This window comes from Trachinotus anak, unplaced genomic scaffold, assembly GCF_046630095.1.
Source record: "Trachinotus anak isolate AG129_WGS33_773 ecotype Australia unplaced genomic scaffold, CSIRO_AGI_Tana_v1 ptg000028l, whole genome shotgun sequence".
In the NCBI taxonomy this organism is placed as follows: Eukaryota; Metazoa; Chordata; class Actinopteri; order Carangiformes; family Carangidae; genus Trachinotus; species Trachinotus anak.
This window is the reverse complement of record NW_027273879.1, coordinates 3,292,679-3,307,740: the sequence shown is the minus strand read 5'-3', so window position 1 is coordinate 3,307,740 and position 15,062 is coordinate 3,292,679. Positions and strand designations below refer to the sequence as shown.

The window sequence follows — 15,062 nt, the reverse complement described above, 5'->3', positions numbered from 1 at the left end:
TTTTCTTGTATGTGGAGAAGAAACAGTTGGTTATTTGATTCTTTCTGAAGATTTGGAACATATGCTTTGACAAAAAAACCTGCTTCTGTACATATGTAAAATTACTTTTTTTTTGCATTGATCATTTCTCTTCACCAGAATGGAAAAGTTATATAACTTTGTATTGATAATGTCAGAACGTCAGAAAGTGCTTTACAGAGGCATGGAAATACATTTAAAGCATTAAGAACATTAGAATTAAAAACAAGTTTGAATAAATAGAACAAAAATATTTGAATAAGTCAAATCATAAATGTGTTGCATAAAAGGTTGGAGACTTGGGACCATTTTAAAAGAAGTGCTGCAGTGATTAAAAAAAAAAACCAAACAAAACATTAAAAACAAGCAAATGCACAGGATTAAAAAGATGTCATGGCTATAAACAAATACAATTCAAAGATTCAAAGGTTTTATTTGTCACATGATCGTTTAATATGCAGGTTTAATGCAGCGTGACATACTCTTGAGGCTTTGCTTAAATGCTAATGCACAACAAAAAATGATAAAATTCAGAGATAAAGAATTATTTAAGTATTAAAAGTGTCTCGTGGGTTGTTCTTCAGCACATAAAAAAACATCTAAAATGTGCACACTTATGCAGAATATCATTGTTTATTTTTAAACTACAGCCTCCAGCAAGCCCTGCAGTCCTGACCAATCACACTCGTCCCATCAGACATTACAACATGGGAAACGCTGTCAGCACTGCCTGCCAGCTGAGCAACTACAGCAAGAGGAACGTCCGAGTGTTCGTCACAGAGAAAGTTCTGGACCTGGACGCCTTCATCACCTCCGAGACGGGAGAGCATGAAAAGGCCTTGTCTGTGCTTCCCCAGGACAAAAAGTTCATCTTCAAGAAGGACATCGAGTGCCTCCGTGTGCTGGCCTCGCAGACCAAGGAAGTGCCCTGGGTACCTGACCGCTATGTGTCCATCTTTGTGGAGAGCGAAGACGACGAGCACATTTGCTCCAAGCAGATCATACACAACATGGCGCTGAGCCTTGCCGTCACTGTGCTGCTGTATGATGTGTAGAATCTCACTATTGTCCAGCTATTCAGGCAAATAACAGAGTGGTATATGGCATCATGTCACTGTCACCTGAATATGTTCTCGCCGCTGTTAACATATCTCTCAATGGCTGCAATAAAAAAATTGCCTGAGCTTCATGGTCGTCCTTCCCTTTGCATTTGTCATTACAAAGTAAAATGAGATTACACATTCATTTGGTGTGACTCTCCTTGCGTGACTTTGTGATCATCTGCCTCAGCCCAGATCTCAGGATAGTCACTTCACTGTGGAGCCTTTATTCACATAGGAGGTCTGTGCTAAATTAGATGACATGCTAACTGGACCCTGTCACTCACATGGCTGCTTTGAAAAAAAAAAAAAAAAAAATCTTCATAACACCTTAGTCTGTGGCTCAGTCAACAAGTTCATTCACAAAAACACGCATGCAATCCAGCAGGTCAAAGGTCAGCCTGAATAGATGTAGAACATATAGGATAATATTTACCGCACTTCATCTCGCAAATTATTGTCAAGTTGTATGGTTTTTAAATTGTGTTATGATTTATGAAAATAGATTATATGTTATGTCTTTAATCATAATCATTTCCATTATATAACTGAGTCATAAAATGAGCTAATATTGAACCATATCAGCTTAATTTGCCTTTGAACATAGAATGTCCAACATAAATGCGTCTTATTATGACTTTACTGTTGCAGTCAGCTTGATATATAATAGTTATGAAATCCACAATCCATTGCAAATCAACATGACTTAGCAAAAAGTGAGTTATGTTATGAAACCTACGATCTGTTTGGATGTTATAATCATTTTTAGCACACAACGATGACTAATACACAACACTGAGCAGCACAATGCAGGGAAAATTGTTTTCTTGTCCCGTCCTTCTAGACCTCCCCTCACTTAACCACCAGACTCATCTAAGGTCAGAAACTATTCCCGATGGACGCTCTGTCAGCTTAGATCATGTATTAATGAATGGACGTTAGATAGGAAGCAGAGCAACAGGAAACTTGCTGCTACGGTTTTGCTTTGTGATCAGCTTTAGGCACAGAGAGAGAAAAGAGGCAGGATTCATGTGAAGGAGAGAGAGAGACTCAACTGGTGAGTATGAATCACTTTATTTTTGAATATGTGTATTGATGTGTGTATTGAGGAATAGATTCAAACAATTACAATATTCAGTTCAATATTCAAGTATTTTATAAAATCAACTCTAGGAATTCAGTTGATTTAAAAACATTGGGACCTAATTAAAGCCATGTAATGGTAAAATGCTACTTACACATTAATACATCAGTAATAATAAACCTGTATATATGACACAGTAGTTTTACTATTAAAACTTAAAGTGAATTTAGCTTAAAGAAGAACTTTAAAGTTATCACTACTTTTACTTAGGATCTTCTTTGACCACTGGTTATGAGCTCAGAACTGAAACTTCTTCTGTCATGCATTTACATTGTCACAAAACTATCTATGCTATACTTATGATATAATGCATCACTCCACACAGATAGGATGTCGTCAGTGTTTTTCTACGTCACCTACACCCTGTGTCTGTGCTTGGGCCTGCTCTGTGTGCTGTTTGTGAGCTGCTGGAGCTCACTCTGGAGAGGGGGCTTCTCCTGGGACGGTTCCTCCCTGCAGTTCAACTGGCATCCTGTGCTCATGGTGTCTGGGCTGGTGGTTCTGTATGGCTACGGTAAGTAAATACTAATAAATAATAACATAATACAACAGCAATAAATCCTCGCTTCATGTTCAGTTTTAGTTCTGTTTCAGAGAGGTGTTTTGGTGGCTGCAGTTTGTGATGCTCTTGAACTGTAGCAAAGGAAAAGAGAGGGTTTGTGTGGAAGCAGATGTTTGATGTCTTCTGTGGCTCTGAGGGGAGCCGCTCACAGTCTGAGAAAACAACCCTGTTGACACAGTGAGGCCGGCACTGTTTTCTTGGACTGGGTTGTGAGCCGTTAAATTTTTAACAGAAAGCCTGTGTGACATATTAGAGGTGTGGGGTTTTAAATATCTGAGCATTTGCCAAGCAGGGAGAGTCTAACAAAATATATTACCATGTTGCATTATGGGAATTGTAGTTGCAGTGTTAGTGGCGGTTAACTCATACTGAAAATCTTACTGCCTCTTCCTCTGCGCATTGATTTCTTCTATCTCTTAAAATATTTTATAAAAATCAACTCATAAAAATATGTAACAGCTATATTCCAGTACATTTTATTCATGCAATTTATGTGCAGGGATGAATCAATAGTGTACAAACATATTTTACTAAAACAATTCTGAGCTGACAGAAAGTTCCAGCAGTTGATTTCAGCCTGGGTTTTGTTATTACTTTAATTACACATCAAAGTACCTGGAAAACTAAAATCAATCTATGCATGCAGACACTGCATGAATGCATCAGCGATGATTGGAATGTAAAATGTGAGTGGAAATATCGGGACTTCTCAATTTCATCCTTAAATGATAAGTAATCATTCAGCAATTGAGATTAAAAGCAGAGCACAGCAGATTGTCACCGTGTTTATAGAATTGATCTCTCACCTGTCTCTGTCCGTGCTCGTGCAGCGGCTCTGGTGTATCGTGTACCACTCACCTGGAGGCAGAAGAAGCTCCCCTGGAAGCTGGTGCACGCCGGACTGATGCTTTTAGCTTTGCTTCTGTCCATCCTGGGCCTGTGCGCTGTGTTCGACTTCCACAGAAGCTTCAACATCGCCCACCTGTACTCTCTGCACAGCTGGGTGGGCATCTGCACTGTAGCAATGTTTGCATTTCAGGTATGAATGGCAGATATTTACACACTGTTATTGAGTTATTGAGTGTGTTGTTCCACAGAGAAAAAAACAAACACTTTCTCCTCTTGTCATTTCACCATGCTGATGGACAGTGGAGCCTCGGCTTGGCTGGTTTCTTGTTCCCTTTTTCCCCGCCGGGGTTCCGAAGCACCCTGAAACCTGTCCACATCTGGGTGGGAAAAGCAATCTTGATCCTCAGTGTGACCTCATGTATCAGTGGTATCAGTGAGAAACTGCTGTTTACACTGTAAGTGCTCAAATACGCAACTGGTGATGACACAGTGTCGTCTTTAATTCAATTGTTATCAACAGAATCCTGATGAGGGAGTTGTTACGCTGTAAATCAACATGCCACAAACTGATCCATGCAAACACTGAATTTCCTAACTGAATTTCTCCGTCTGCTGTAGTAATGGAAGCACTGGGGAGCCTTACAGCTCACTGCCTGTGGAAGCAAAGTTTGCAAATTCCCTCGGCCTCCTCATTGTGGCCTTTGGGTTGGTCGTCTTTGGAATCTTATCCAAAAAGAAATGGCGGAGACCAGAATCGGACGGTGAAGGTGTTCATGTGAGTATGGATGTAATGATAGAGGTCATCATTTTATCATAGATCAAAATCATCATTGGTTTATTGTGTATCTGCATTTTAAATTTCTGTATGAGATAAATAATCTGGATGTAATTTTAATTACAGCTTCTGCTCAGTGAAGGCAGCGCATGAAAATAATGGATACACTGAATGTGCACAGAGAGCTGCAGATTTGTATCACAACCACATGGAAAGTGTATTACACTGATTAACAGAGAATAAGGAAAAAAATGTTGATGATGATTTCTCATATTTACCTAATGTTGTTCAATATTTTGTTGAAAGTATGATGAAAAATGTTTTTCTGTTATTCTTATTAAACAGTATTTGACAGAAGTCTCAACAGTGTCATTAATTTTAATGATAAATAATATAAGTAGCTTATTTATTACACTTTATTACTAAAACTGCAGAGATCATACCCCTGTGTAATACAGAACTACACCACTAGATACCAGTGTAGTGCAACATCTAGACTCAGAGAGGGCGTGAGGAGCAAATAAACATGCAGTGATTAATTAAATTCCAACAATAATTATAGGAAATAGTTCATACGCAGAGAAAGTTGCCACACTTCAACCAACAGTCAAGGTCATCTTTAAACCACCTGCACATTTTACAGTTTGATGGGTTGACATACGTTCATCAACATGACAAATGAGCAGTCAACACAAAAATAATAAAGAATAGACACTAACAAAGACTATTCTTTTTTTTTTCTTTAATTCCCTATCACAAGCTCATTTTTGTTGTGTAAGACGTGTGTGTTAATGTGTAAAGATACATAAAGACTCCTTAACTTTTTTAAATGCTAGGGCTACATACATTTAGATTACTATTATTATTATTATTATTTCAATATGAATATTAATATACATATATGTATATGTATATAGATAAATGTGGAGGGGGGGGTTGTTGTAACACATATCCCACACTATGGGAGGCAGTATTGCATCTCTAGGCCGTCTTGAATTAAACGACGAAGAAGAAATCCGTTTCCTCAAGGGTTAAAGTGCACCAGCTAGCATAGTAGCTAACATCTCCCCGATAAGACAGTTTTTCTGTCAAAATGGATGTAAATCAGGCCAAACAGGAACACCTACTCGCATTAAAAGGTATCTTAAAGTCATGACTTCTGTGCTCAGGCTGTGACTCCAGGGGTTGTTTTTTAAGTTAAAACAGAAACGTTAAATGTTTCACTGTAGCAGGTTGTTGTCATTTGTTGTTGCTGTTAGCTGCTAATAGCGCTAATGCTGCTAATAGCATCAAACGTTTACAACTGATAATGTACAATTTAGACAGTGTGTGACATTTGTAACTTTAAAGTGTGCGTTTCTTGTCTGTTTCTATTGACCCTGAAAGCTGAAAATGAAAGTAATATATTCTAGCGAGAATTACACCATAATGTCAGCAAAAATGACATTGTCTGTCAGCTAATTAGCAGAAAATGTTTATTCAGTATTTGATGAGGAAGTGCCCATTTAATGTCGTTCATGTTTTTCTTTCCAAGATCGAGTTCTACCCTTTGTAAACAGTGTAAAAGTCCTTACCAGTTGCTGTAAAATTTACATACTTGAGTTGACATCAAATGATCAACTAATCACTGTTAGGGTTAATTTGTCAAAAACAGAAAGAAAAAAATCATTTTCTGGCTCCAGAAAATCTTCTCCAGTGTGATAATTTCGTGCTTTTCTGAATATATTCAGACAAAACGAGCTAGATGTCGAACAAGATGTCACAGTGGGTTCTGGGAACTTAATCATACACATAATCGACTGATTAATTTCGTTAATTGCAGTCCTAAATCAATCACAAAAACAGTTTGAGAAAATCAGGAGCTTTTGTCATCAAACACACATGTAATGACAAGTGAACTACTGTATGTATGTATTTTGTTATTGTTTCCTGAGTATTTTGGATATTGGACTGTGTTTTTTTTTTTTGGATCAATCAAAAATATAATAATCAGTGGATTAATTAATTATTAATTACTCTACATGGTTGTTAAGACACAAGAACAAATAACTGAAATGACCTCTTGTGAAGACACGTGACAGCTGCTTATACCTAAGACTGAAGTTAGTGAGGCTAGGAAATGCTCAGTGATTGTGTTAGATTACTAGCAAATGTGTGAAAACTTCATCACAGTCATTAACCTATGTGTCAAATCACTAACCAGTGTCACTTTCCTTCACAGTGATGCGGTTAACAAAACCAACACTCTTCACAAACTTGCCAGTGACATGTGAAGCTCGAGATCTGCCAGGTAAGCCTTAGTATTTCTGAACAGTGTGTTGTTTTAGCTAATGGCCTGTGCAGTGTCTCCTTTATCTATCTGCTCCACGTCACACAAAGCATCTTGACATTGCCAGGGAATCAGATTTGGTCAGTTATTCTTCTGCTGGCTGATCACATGTAGCAGCAGCAAACACATGGGACCGGGAGGCTTTGAAAATATCCATGAAACCGTTCAAAGTACAAATAAAACATCTGCAGAGTTTGGTTATGTAAGTTAATCAAATAGCTGATGAATGTGATGCATTGTTAGATCAGCTAACCTGCCTGTGGGACTGTGGGAGGAAACCAGAGCACCTGTTGGAAACTCAAAGAGACACAGAGACTTTTCACAGAAAGCCGGTCCAGGTCCAAACCCTGGATCTTTGTGCTGTGAGGCGCTAACAAATGAGCCATTGTGCTGCCTTTCTTAATAATTTGTTCATCACAGGGATCATAGTCATGTTAAAAAGGCCCCAAGAGAAAAGAAAACATGAACATTAGCTTCGCAATTCAGTGTCTCTAGTATCACTTCCTGCTTTTTCTTTTCCTTTAATATTAACAACAGAGTCATTTAAAGAGAAACCTGGCCTACTCATGTTATATTCAGTCCGTGTCTGTGGTTGAGAAACTGACAGTCGGGCAAGTTTTTGAGAAGTTTGTGTCACAATTTCATAATAATATGCACCATGTGAACTAAAATAAGTAGTGAGACCAGACTGAAGTGGGCGTCTTGCTTCTACTTTTCGCATCTCTGATGGGATCACTTCTTCTTTTCTGGAGCTAAACTTCTCTGTGGTCAGGACTTACCTAACATCCCGCTGCGGAGGGCAACAGGCAGACTGAAACTAGACATTTTTATTTAAGGAAACAACAGTGAATATCAAATTTCCTAAAACCTCATTGCTTAGCAGTGAAGGTAAGAGGATGCAGAAAATGAAAAAAATATCAACTTTGTCTGTGTCTGCAAAACTGAGCAATGATAACAACCATACTAAAGTATCGATGATGCAATAACACAAAAATATAATAAATTCAAGCTGAAGCACGTACAGTGCAATTGGCTGTAATGCATACTGTAGCATTTTGAGAATTTTCCTAAACGTTTGATTTATTTATTTCTGCATAACTGAAAGCCGACTGATTTCATATCCATTTTGATCTCAGCGGCATTTGGTATTTGCTTCAGCCCTTGTGTACATCTGCATTATAGATTCACTGTCCTGCTCCCAGATTTAGCTGGAAAGCCTGCTGAGTTTCTAGTGTTTGTTTTTTCCATCTGTTGGAGTTGCAGCACGGAGCAATGTGTAACTGAACCCCAAGTAAACCATAAATCATGTTGGCACTTCTAGGTAGATTCGCTATATATAAGAGTCGCCATACAGAATCCTAAAGTGCACCAAGATGAATTACTTGCAGAGCTCTGCATTGTAGATTGAATGACTTGATTGAATTACTTTGATGTTAGAATTATGAAACTCCTCCACTGATTACATAATTACGTAATCTTAATATTAGTCATTGAATTGATCACAGCAGAAGATAAACGTGGTCAGCATGTTGAACAGAAGGGAGGAAGGACATTTGAACCCCAAAAAAAACAATTGTGGTTCAATCTGCTTTGAAACCTGATCTTCAAAGGTATTTCCTCTCTCTCTCTCTCTCTCTCTGATCCGCCCTTCACCACAGAGAGTCCTCAAACACTTTAATAAAACCTTACAGTGTCAAAAAGGTATATCTATACAGTTTGCAGGCTGGTTAAGGCTGTCAGTTAAGATTCATTTCAGTGACAAATTTGACAACAGCTCAGCTAGCATATGATGCACAGTGATGTTTTTGTTGTTGTAGTTGAATAGAAATAAAAGTGCTGGGAAGGATTCTGAAGGTTATGTGGTCATGTAGGTTCTTCATATACAAGAAGCAGCATGGACTCTAAATTCCCTGTGGTGTTATTAGAAGGGATGCACTGATCCAACTCTCTTTATTTTTCAAATTTAAAATCTATAAACCTGAGTGAAACTCATGAGGGTTTATTTTAATATGAGGAGAGGAATTGCTGTAGCGCTGAAAGTCATGGCTTCATGTGGTCAGGGATCAGTGCAGCCCTATTATTTCTTGTCACCTGGAGGTTTTGCAAAATTGTATAGAATTGTATTTGTATCATGTCTGCACACTGTCTATAATGCAGCTGCTTCCTCCTGGTCCAGACGTTATTAGCTGTGCACTGCAAACACTCTGTCAAGTGTTTTTTTTACAGCTGTCTGTGGAAAGTGAGCCAAAGTCATTAACACGTTGCGTATGCACGACACACACGTGATGCGTTTCTGCCTCCACAGGAGATTTGTTTGGTCAGCTTATGAGGGAGGACCCCTCCACCATCAAAGGAGCAGAGACATTAATGCTGGGAGAGATGCTCACATTACCACAGAACTTTGGGTGAGAAATGTTCATCTACTTTAAGTAAAACACCAGCTCCAAAGATTTTTTTTGCAGAGCAAACTGTCAATTTGATTGTGATTCAACTTTTCCACATCTTTGCATCACACAGAAATATTTTCCTCGGAGAGACCTTCTCCAGTTACATTAGTGTGCACAATGACAGCAACCAAGTAGTAAAGGACATTCTTGTGAAGGTACTGTAAAAAAAAAAACAAAACAAACAAAACCTGTCCAACATGTATTACACTCTCTTCACTCCTCTTTTACACATAATTGTCCTGGTTTGTTACGTGATCCTTCACAGGCCGATCTACAGACCAGCTCACAGAGGCTCAACCTCTCTGCATCAAACTCTGCAGTAGCAGAGCTCAAACCCGAATGCTGCATTGATGACGTTATCCATCACGAAGTTAAAGAAATCGGGACACATATGTGAGTTTTTTTGCTAAGTAGATGCCCTTATTTTGTTACATCGCCCAGTTGTGCTTCCAAAACCAAAAAAATGTCTTTTTCCTGGAATAAAAACAATTTGCACTCTCTGTGAACTTCTTCACCTAACCTGTACTTTACTTTAGTTTTTTTTTACACTTAAAAGTATATTCAAATACTGTACTTATTTCTATGAAGTACTTGTTACCCTGAAGCAGAGCTTTTAGTCAGTGGAATTGATTCTCTTTTATTTTGAAAATGTTATAGACCATACACTGTGTTCGTGAGAAAAGCCCATCACAGTCAGCTCCTACACTGTCAGTCATGTTGTGCTGCTGCATTTTTGAACAGCTCAGTTTGAACCTGTCAGTGTCCTAATGATGACTCGGTTAGATAAAGATGAAGGAGAACCACAGCATTATCTGAAGTCCATGTTTGAAGTTTTAGAAACAAAGAAAGATTCCTTTTGTTTTAAATGTTTCTGTGTTTACCACAAACAAACCCCATCACTGCCTAAAAAAAGACAAAATCAGAATCTGGTGTTTGCTCAACCGTTTGCTGCTTTCCTCTTCTAAATGTGTGTCTTTTTTCCAATTCCCAGCTTAGTTTGTGCAGTCAGTTACACCACACAGTATGGGGAGAAACTCTATTTTCGGAAGTTCTTCAAATTCCAGGTGAGTTATATTTGAGTGTTCTCATTAGATGACAGTGGTAAATCCATGTGTAAGCTTGGAGGAGGCCTGAGAAATGTCACAGGTCCACAACAGAGCAAACGCAATTATCATCCATGCTCTGCGTCCACCATCAGTCTGTGGACAAACGGTAGCTCCGTGCCCTTTCTTTTAGCAGAAGGACCTGCATTATCTGTCAGATTTCCATTTCTTCCATGTGTTAGTTCTTCTTAGATTTCTGCAAATGGAGATACAGTGTGAGAAAACTACAACATTCAGCTTGCAATCCATTTTCAATCAGGTGTTGAAGCCGCTGGATGTGAAGACAAAGTTCTACAACGCAGAGGTAAGTGGGACACTTTCAGAAACCAGCAGCAGCTGCAGGATAACATGGATAACATGAAGTGCAGCTGTCGACATAAACAATTTCTGCAAGCATATCTCTCACCACGTCGTTCTGCAAATAGAAGAACTGTACAGTATGGCGTGCAAGTTCTTATATAGCATACGTAACATGCTTTACATCATGTTTCATTTCATGTGTGGGAACATTTCCAGATGCCAGTAGAGGGGAGTTAGTATGAGACAGATCTCCTGGAAAACCCTTGCATCTTCAGAAAAAATCCATTTAACATTAAAACCATTAAAAGTCACACTGTAAATTCTTCAGGTTTCAGTAGCTGGAGATCAAGTGTTTTCCTGGTAGAGATGATAAGCTTTCTCATTTTCATACCAGTAGCTTTTTATAGTAGACTGCAAATATTCATTGTCATCATCTTTTGGCATGTAACTCCATTTGTTTATTATGTCTTGTATTTTATTTTCTCCATTAGAGTGACCTCAGTTCTGTGGTAATTGTTTCTTCTGTTCTCATCGCTGAAACATTAGTGTCTCTTAATCCTTTTTGGTGCAGCAGACTCTTTCTGGGCCCAACAGAAAGGTGCAAAGCAGAAAAATGGAAAGTGTTATGTGTTAACGTAGAAACATTTGTTAGACTGTTGAAGTGTTCAGATAAAGTGCATAGATTAATTTTAAGATACGAGTCCTCAGCGTGAACTTTCCATTATTTTTCTTTTGCCCTTTCTTTGGACGCTCGTGCTTTCTTGCAAACTCATCCTACACAGGGCTTGGACTTTTTAATTGAAGTATGTGGTGTCAGATTTTGGTGGGTGGGGTTTGCATTGATTATACAATTTATCATCAATGGGCAAATGATCAATTTTCCCCTATAATCGTTCACATTGAAATATGTTGCAGACATGAATGATGCTTTTGAATCATCTTTAACGTTTGTATTTGAAGGTTACATTGTGATGGAACGGGCCAATTACGGTTTTATTGTCAGTGATTATAAGCAAAAAATTGCTTTCTTGTTATACTCATTTACCGTTTAATCATTTAGAGTTAATGGAACATGAACAGTAGCACAAAGTGAGGTTTCAGGTATTGGTTGGAATGGCTTTGCATGAAGCAGAGACGCTAAGCTTTAACATTAACCTCGTTCAGACTGGTTCATGGTCAGTTCTTATGGTATGAATTGCAGGCATGAACTAATCTCTGCTTCTCTCTCGTTGTATCTCTCTGTACAGTAGAAGTTGCACTGAAAATTTGACAGTAGTGGAGACCACAGAGTTGCTCTTCCAAAGCATCAACTGGTTGCCTACATAAAAACAAGAATGACAGTCAAACACAGGCACCATGTCGAGGCATGTAGGTGCTTGATATGATTTTTTAAAGATACAATTTCCATTTTTTTTCCAGTTCAGTGCTCGTTGAAGTACTCAGGTCTTTAAAGTAGGAATGTCCCAGAAATACAGGTACAAGCAAAAGTCATGGATTCAAAATTTTACTAATAGCATCAAAATACTCTTAAAAGGACCAAAGGTTAAAGCAGTCATTATGCTGAATGATCAATTTCAGCATCATGTTTATTATATTATAGGATTATAATCATTGATTTCAGTTTATTGAAATGCAATTTTATCTCATCTATGATGATACATAACAGTTTATTTGTTGATTATATTTTCTATAATCAGTCTGAGTAACTGAAGTTGTCAGAGAACTGAAAAAATATGAAGTATAAAGTCGTAAGTAGAAGTAAAAGTGAGTCAGAATTGAAGTAAAGTACTTGAGTAACTGCTTAGTTACTGTGACCACTGTCTATATAGGTATCAGTGATTGGTCATCAGTAATAAATGTAGTGAATTTGAAATATTTAGACTAGACAATAATACTAGAGCTCTTTAACTCAGCTGCAGCATTTGTCCAACTCTTTGAATATTTGGATCCACCTTGGTCCTTCGCATTTTTTTTTCAGATATTTGTAAATCTGTTGGTCTCACAACAAACTGCTGAAGGTGACAGGAAAGTAGACCTGTCATTCAAAGGCTCTGATACAGGCGATACGACTGCTTTAAATGATCTGATTGATTAAAAACACACAACTGGTTGATGTTTGAGAGGCCGCTGTGTCAGTTGGTAAAAATGGGTCATTGTGCAACGCCTACTGTACACTCTGCTGTTCAGCACCTGTACTAACAATGTTCTCAAAGGTTCACTGAGCAAACTTGGTAGAATTAAATGTTTATGTGTTTAATGTTGTCTCCTGAATATATAGATGATGTTTCTCTCATGTCACCTAAAGAGTAGCTTAAAGGATGAGTTCACATGTTTTCAAGTCGATCTTGACATGGCCGTATGTACACTGGAGGAGTTACAGCTCTTTGTATTCATTCCTCCGGTTCATTCTGGCTGTGAAAACATCCCTTCCTGATGTATCTCCAGTGGGGACAAAAGCCACAGTCCTCTTCTTATGTAAAAAGACATTCCTAGCCTCCTTTTTGTTTCCTCAGACAGTTTTCTTGCTGAGCTGCTGTGGACAAATAGTTTAACAGACTTCATCCTTGTTTTGTCTGCAGAAGCTTCATGTTCACTTTGTTTATTTAAACTTAAGATTGTATTTTTTTTGGGCTGTGGAGTTTGTCATCCATCTCTCCCACTGAACTTTTGTTAAGAAGGAGGGTCATCGTGGCCAGGAGGAAAGTTACAGCGACCAGTGACTCTAGAGATGTACACACGGAAATGTAAATATTGTTTTAAGACGGACTTGAAAGAATGTGAACATATCCTTTAAGGCAGTAGGATTTTTGCACAAGCTTAATCCTCTCCGTACCTAAGTTGATGTGTTGCTCAGTTCGCCTTGGAGATTGTGTAATTGTGCTTCATTGTGAGCAGCAGATATTAGTTTGACACCTCTCCCCTCGGCTCCAGACAGACGAAGTGTTCCTGGAGGCTCAGATCCAGAACATCACCACCTCACCAATGTTCATGGAGAAGGTCTCTCTAGAGCCCTCCATGATGTACAACGTTACAGAGCTCAACACCGTCACAAGTGGAGATCAAGGGTAAAACCACATATTCCCTTGTGTTGGCGTAATCCCAGAAAGGTGAGTTTATTTATCTCTCAGCTTTTACTCCGGCTCTCATCTGTAACTTTTCCCTGCCAGGGAGTCCACATTTGGGAAGATGTCCTACCTGCAGCCCATGGACACACGGCAGTACCTGTACTGCTTGAAGCCGAAGCCGGAGTATGCAGAGAAGGCCGGTGTCATCAAGGGCGTGACGGTGATAGGCAAACTTGACATCGTATGGAAGACCAATCTCGGGGAGAGGGGGAGGTTACAGACCAGTCAGCTACAAAGAATGGTATCAGGATCGTGTGCACGCTGCTGTCAGAACCAAAGAATCTCATTTTGAAAAATTGTTTATTCTTATTATTATCCTTCCCTTGTGCGTCCTCCAGGCTCCGGGGTATGGAGATATCCGACTGTCTCTGGAGATGATTCCTGACACTGTCAACCTTGAAGAGCCTTTTGACATTATCTGTAAAATCACCAACTGCAGGTAAAAACTCCACAGTCCATTGGCCTCAGTCTTGCTACCCATACAAGTACTATTTAATCGTTACCGTATGATTTAAGTTGTGGAGTTACAGACATGATCCAGTAGCACTAACATCCAGCCTCTCTGTGGCCTTCGTGTTGTAGTGAAAGAACCATGGACCTGGTGCTAGAGATGTGCAACACCAGGTCGATCCACTGGTGCGGCGTATCGGGGCGACAGCTGGGAAAACTTAGTCCCGCTGCCTTCCTCTCTCTGCCCCTCACACTCCTCTCATCCGTCCAGGGTCTGCAGGTACGATCGAAACACACACTCTCAGAAAAACTATTATTAGCGTGTTGAAATCTAAGACTGCTGATGGTTGGTAATGTCACCTTTTTCTTTTAGAGTATTTCTGGATTGAGACTGACAGATACGTTTCTGAAGAGGACGTACGAATACGACGACATTGCACAAGTGTGTGTGGTCTGCCCGTATATGAGCAACGAGAGCTAGAAGTTTTATTGACCTTTTTTGCATTTTAGATATGAGTGGACCAACTGTGGAATTCTGCACATGGCGCTGACATTTCACTCTTTTTGCAACCTAAGGGGATGACGCTGTATTTTAAAATGAATTGTGAATAATATAAATCACTTTCTTTGAAGATAATAATGTAAATGTGCATAAATGTTAATAAAATCTCTGTAATCTTTGATTTCCTATTGCTTTTAAAACATCTCTTATGGTGTCTATTGTGGTTTTTGAGACATAGAGAGGAATATTTTATTTTATTTTACTACTTTGAATGGAACCTTTGTGTACTGAACTGAGAATAGTGCTGTGTGTCAATTTTGGGGATCTTTTATTTTCTTACCTTGATTTTGACATTTTT

General features: G+C 38.8%; 2 protein-coding genes across 4 annotated transcripts; both read left to right on the top strand.

The window, feature by feature from the left end:
* Positions 1-2,001: 2,001 nt before the first annotated feature.
* LOC139611694 (lysosomal membrane ascorbate-dependent ferrireductase CYB561A3-like) lies at positions 2,002-4,805 on the top strand. 2 transcript variants are annotated; one of them, XM_071466561.1, is made up of 6 exons: positions 2,002-2,175; positions 2,588-2,776; positions 3,655-3,863; positions 3,974-4,128; positions 4,292-4,448; positions 4,575-4,805. In XM_071466561.1, exons 2-6 carry the CDS (start codon positions 2,593-2,595, stop codon positions 4,599-4,601), a joined length of 732 nt encoding a protein of 243 aa, XP_071322662.1. In that variant the 5' UTR covers positions 2,002-2,175; positions 2,588-2,592; the 3' UTR covers positions 4,602-4,805. The 2 variants fall into 2 exon arrangements, with proteins under 2 accessions (XP_071322662.1, XP_071322664.1); XM_071466563.1 differs by lacking the exon at positions 2,002-2,175 and having other exon boundaries at positions 2,488-2,776; positions 4,575-4,724.
* Positions 4,806-5,444: 639 nt separating this feature from the next.
* On the top strand, positions 5,445-14,885 carry trappc13 (trafficking protein particle complex subunit 13). 2 transcript variants are annotated; one of them, XM_071465907.1, is made up of 13 exons: positions 5,445-5,587; positions 6,670-6,738; positions 9,083-9,182; positions 9,295-9,379; positions 9,490-9,617; positions 10,216-10,288; positions 10,587-10,631; positions 11,119-11,136; positions 13,559-13,692; positions 13,795-13,993; positions 14,091-14,191; positions 14,335-14,482; positions 14,576-14,885. In XM_071465907.1, exons 1-13 carry the CDS (start codon positions 5,542-5,544, stop codon positions 14,681-14,683), a joined length of 1,254 nt encoding a protein of 417 aa, XP_071322008.1. In that variant the 5' UTR covers positions 5,445-5,541; the 3' UTR covers positions 14,684-14,885. The 2 variants fall into 2 exon arrangements, with proteins under 2 accessions (XP_071322008.1, XP_071322009.1); XM_071465908.1 differs by lacking the exon at positions 11,119-11,136.
* Positions 14,886-15,062: the final 177 nt, after the last annotated feature.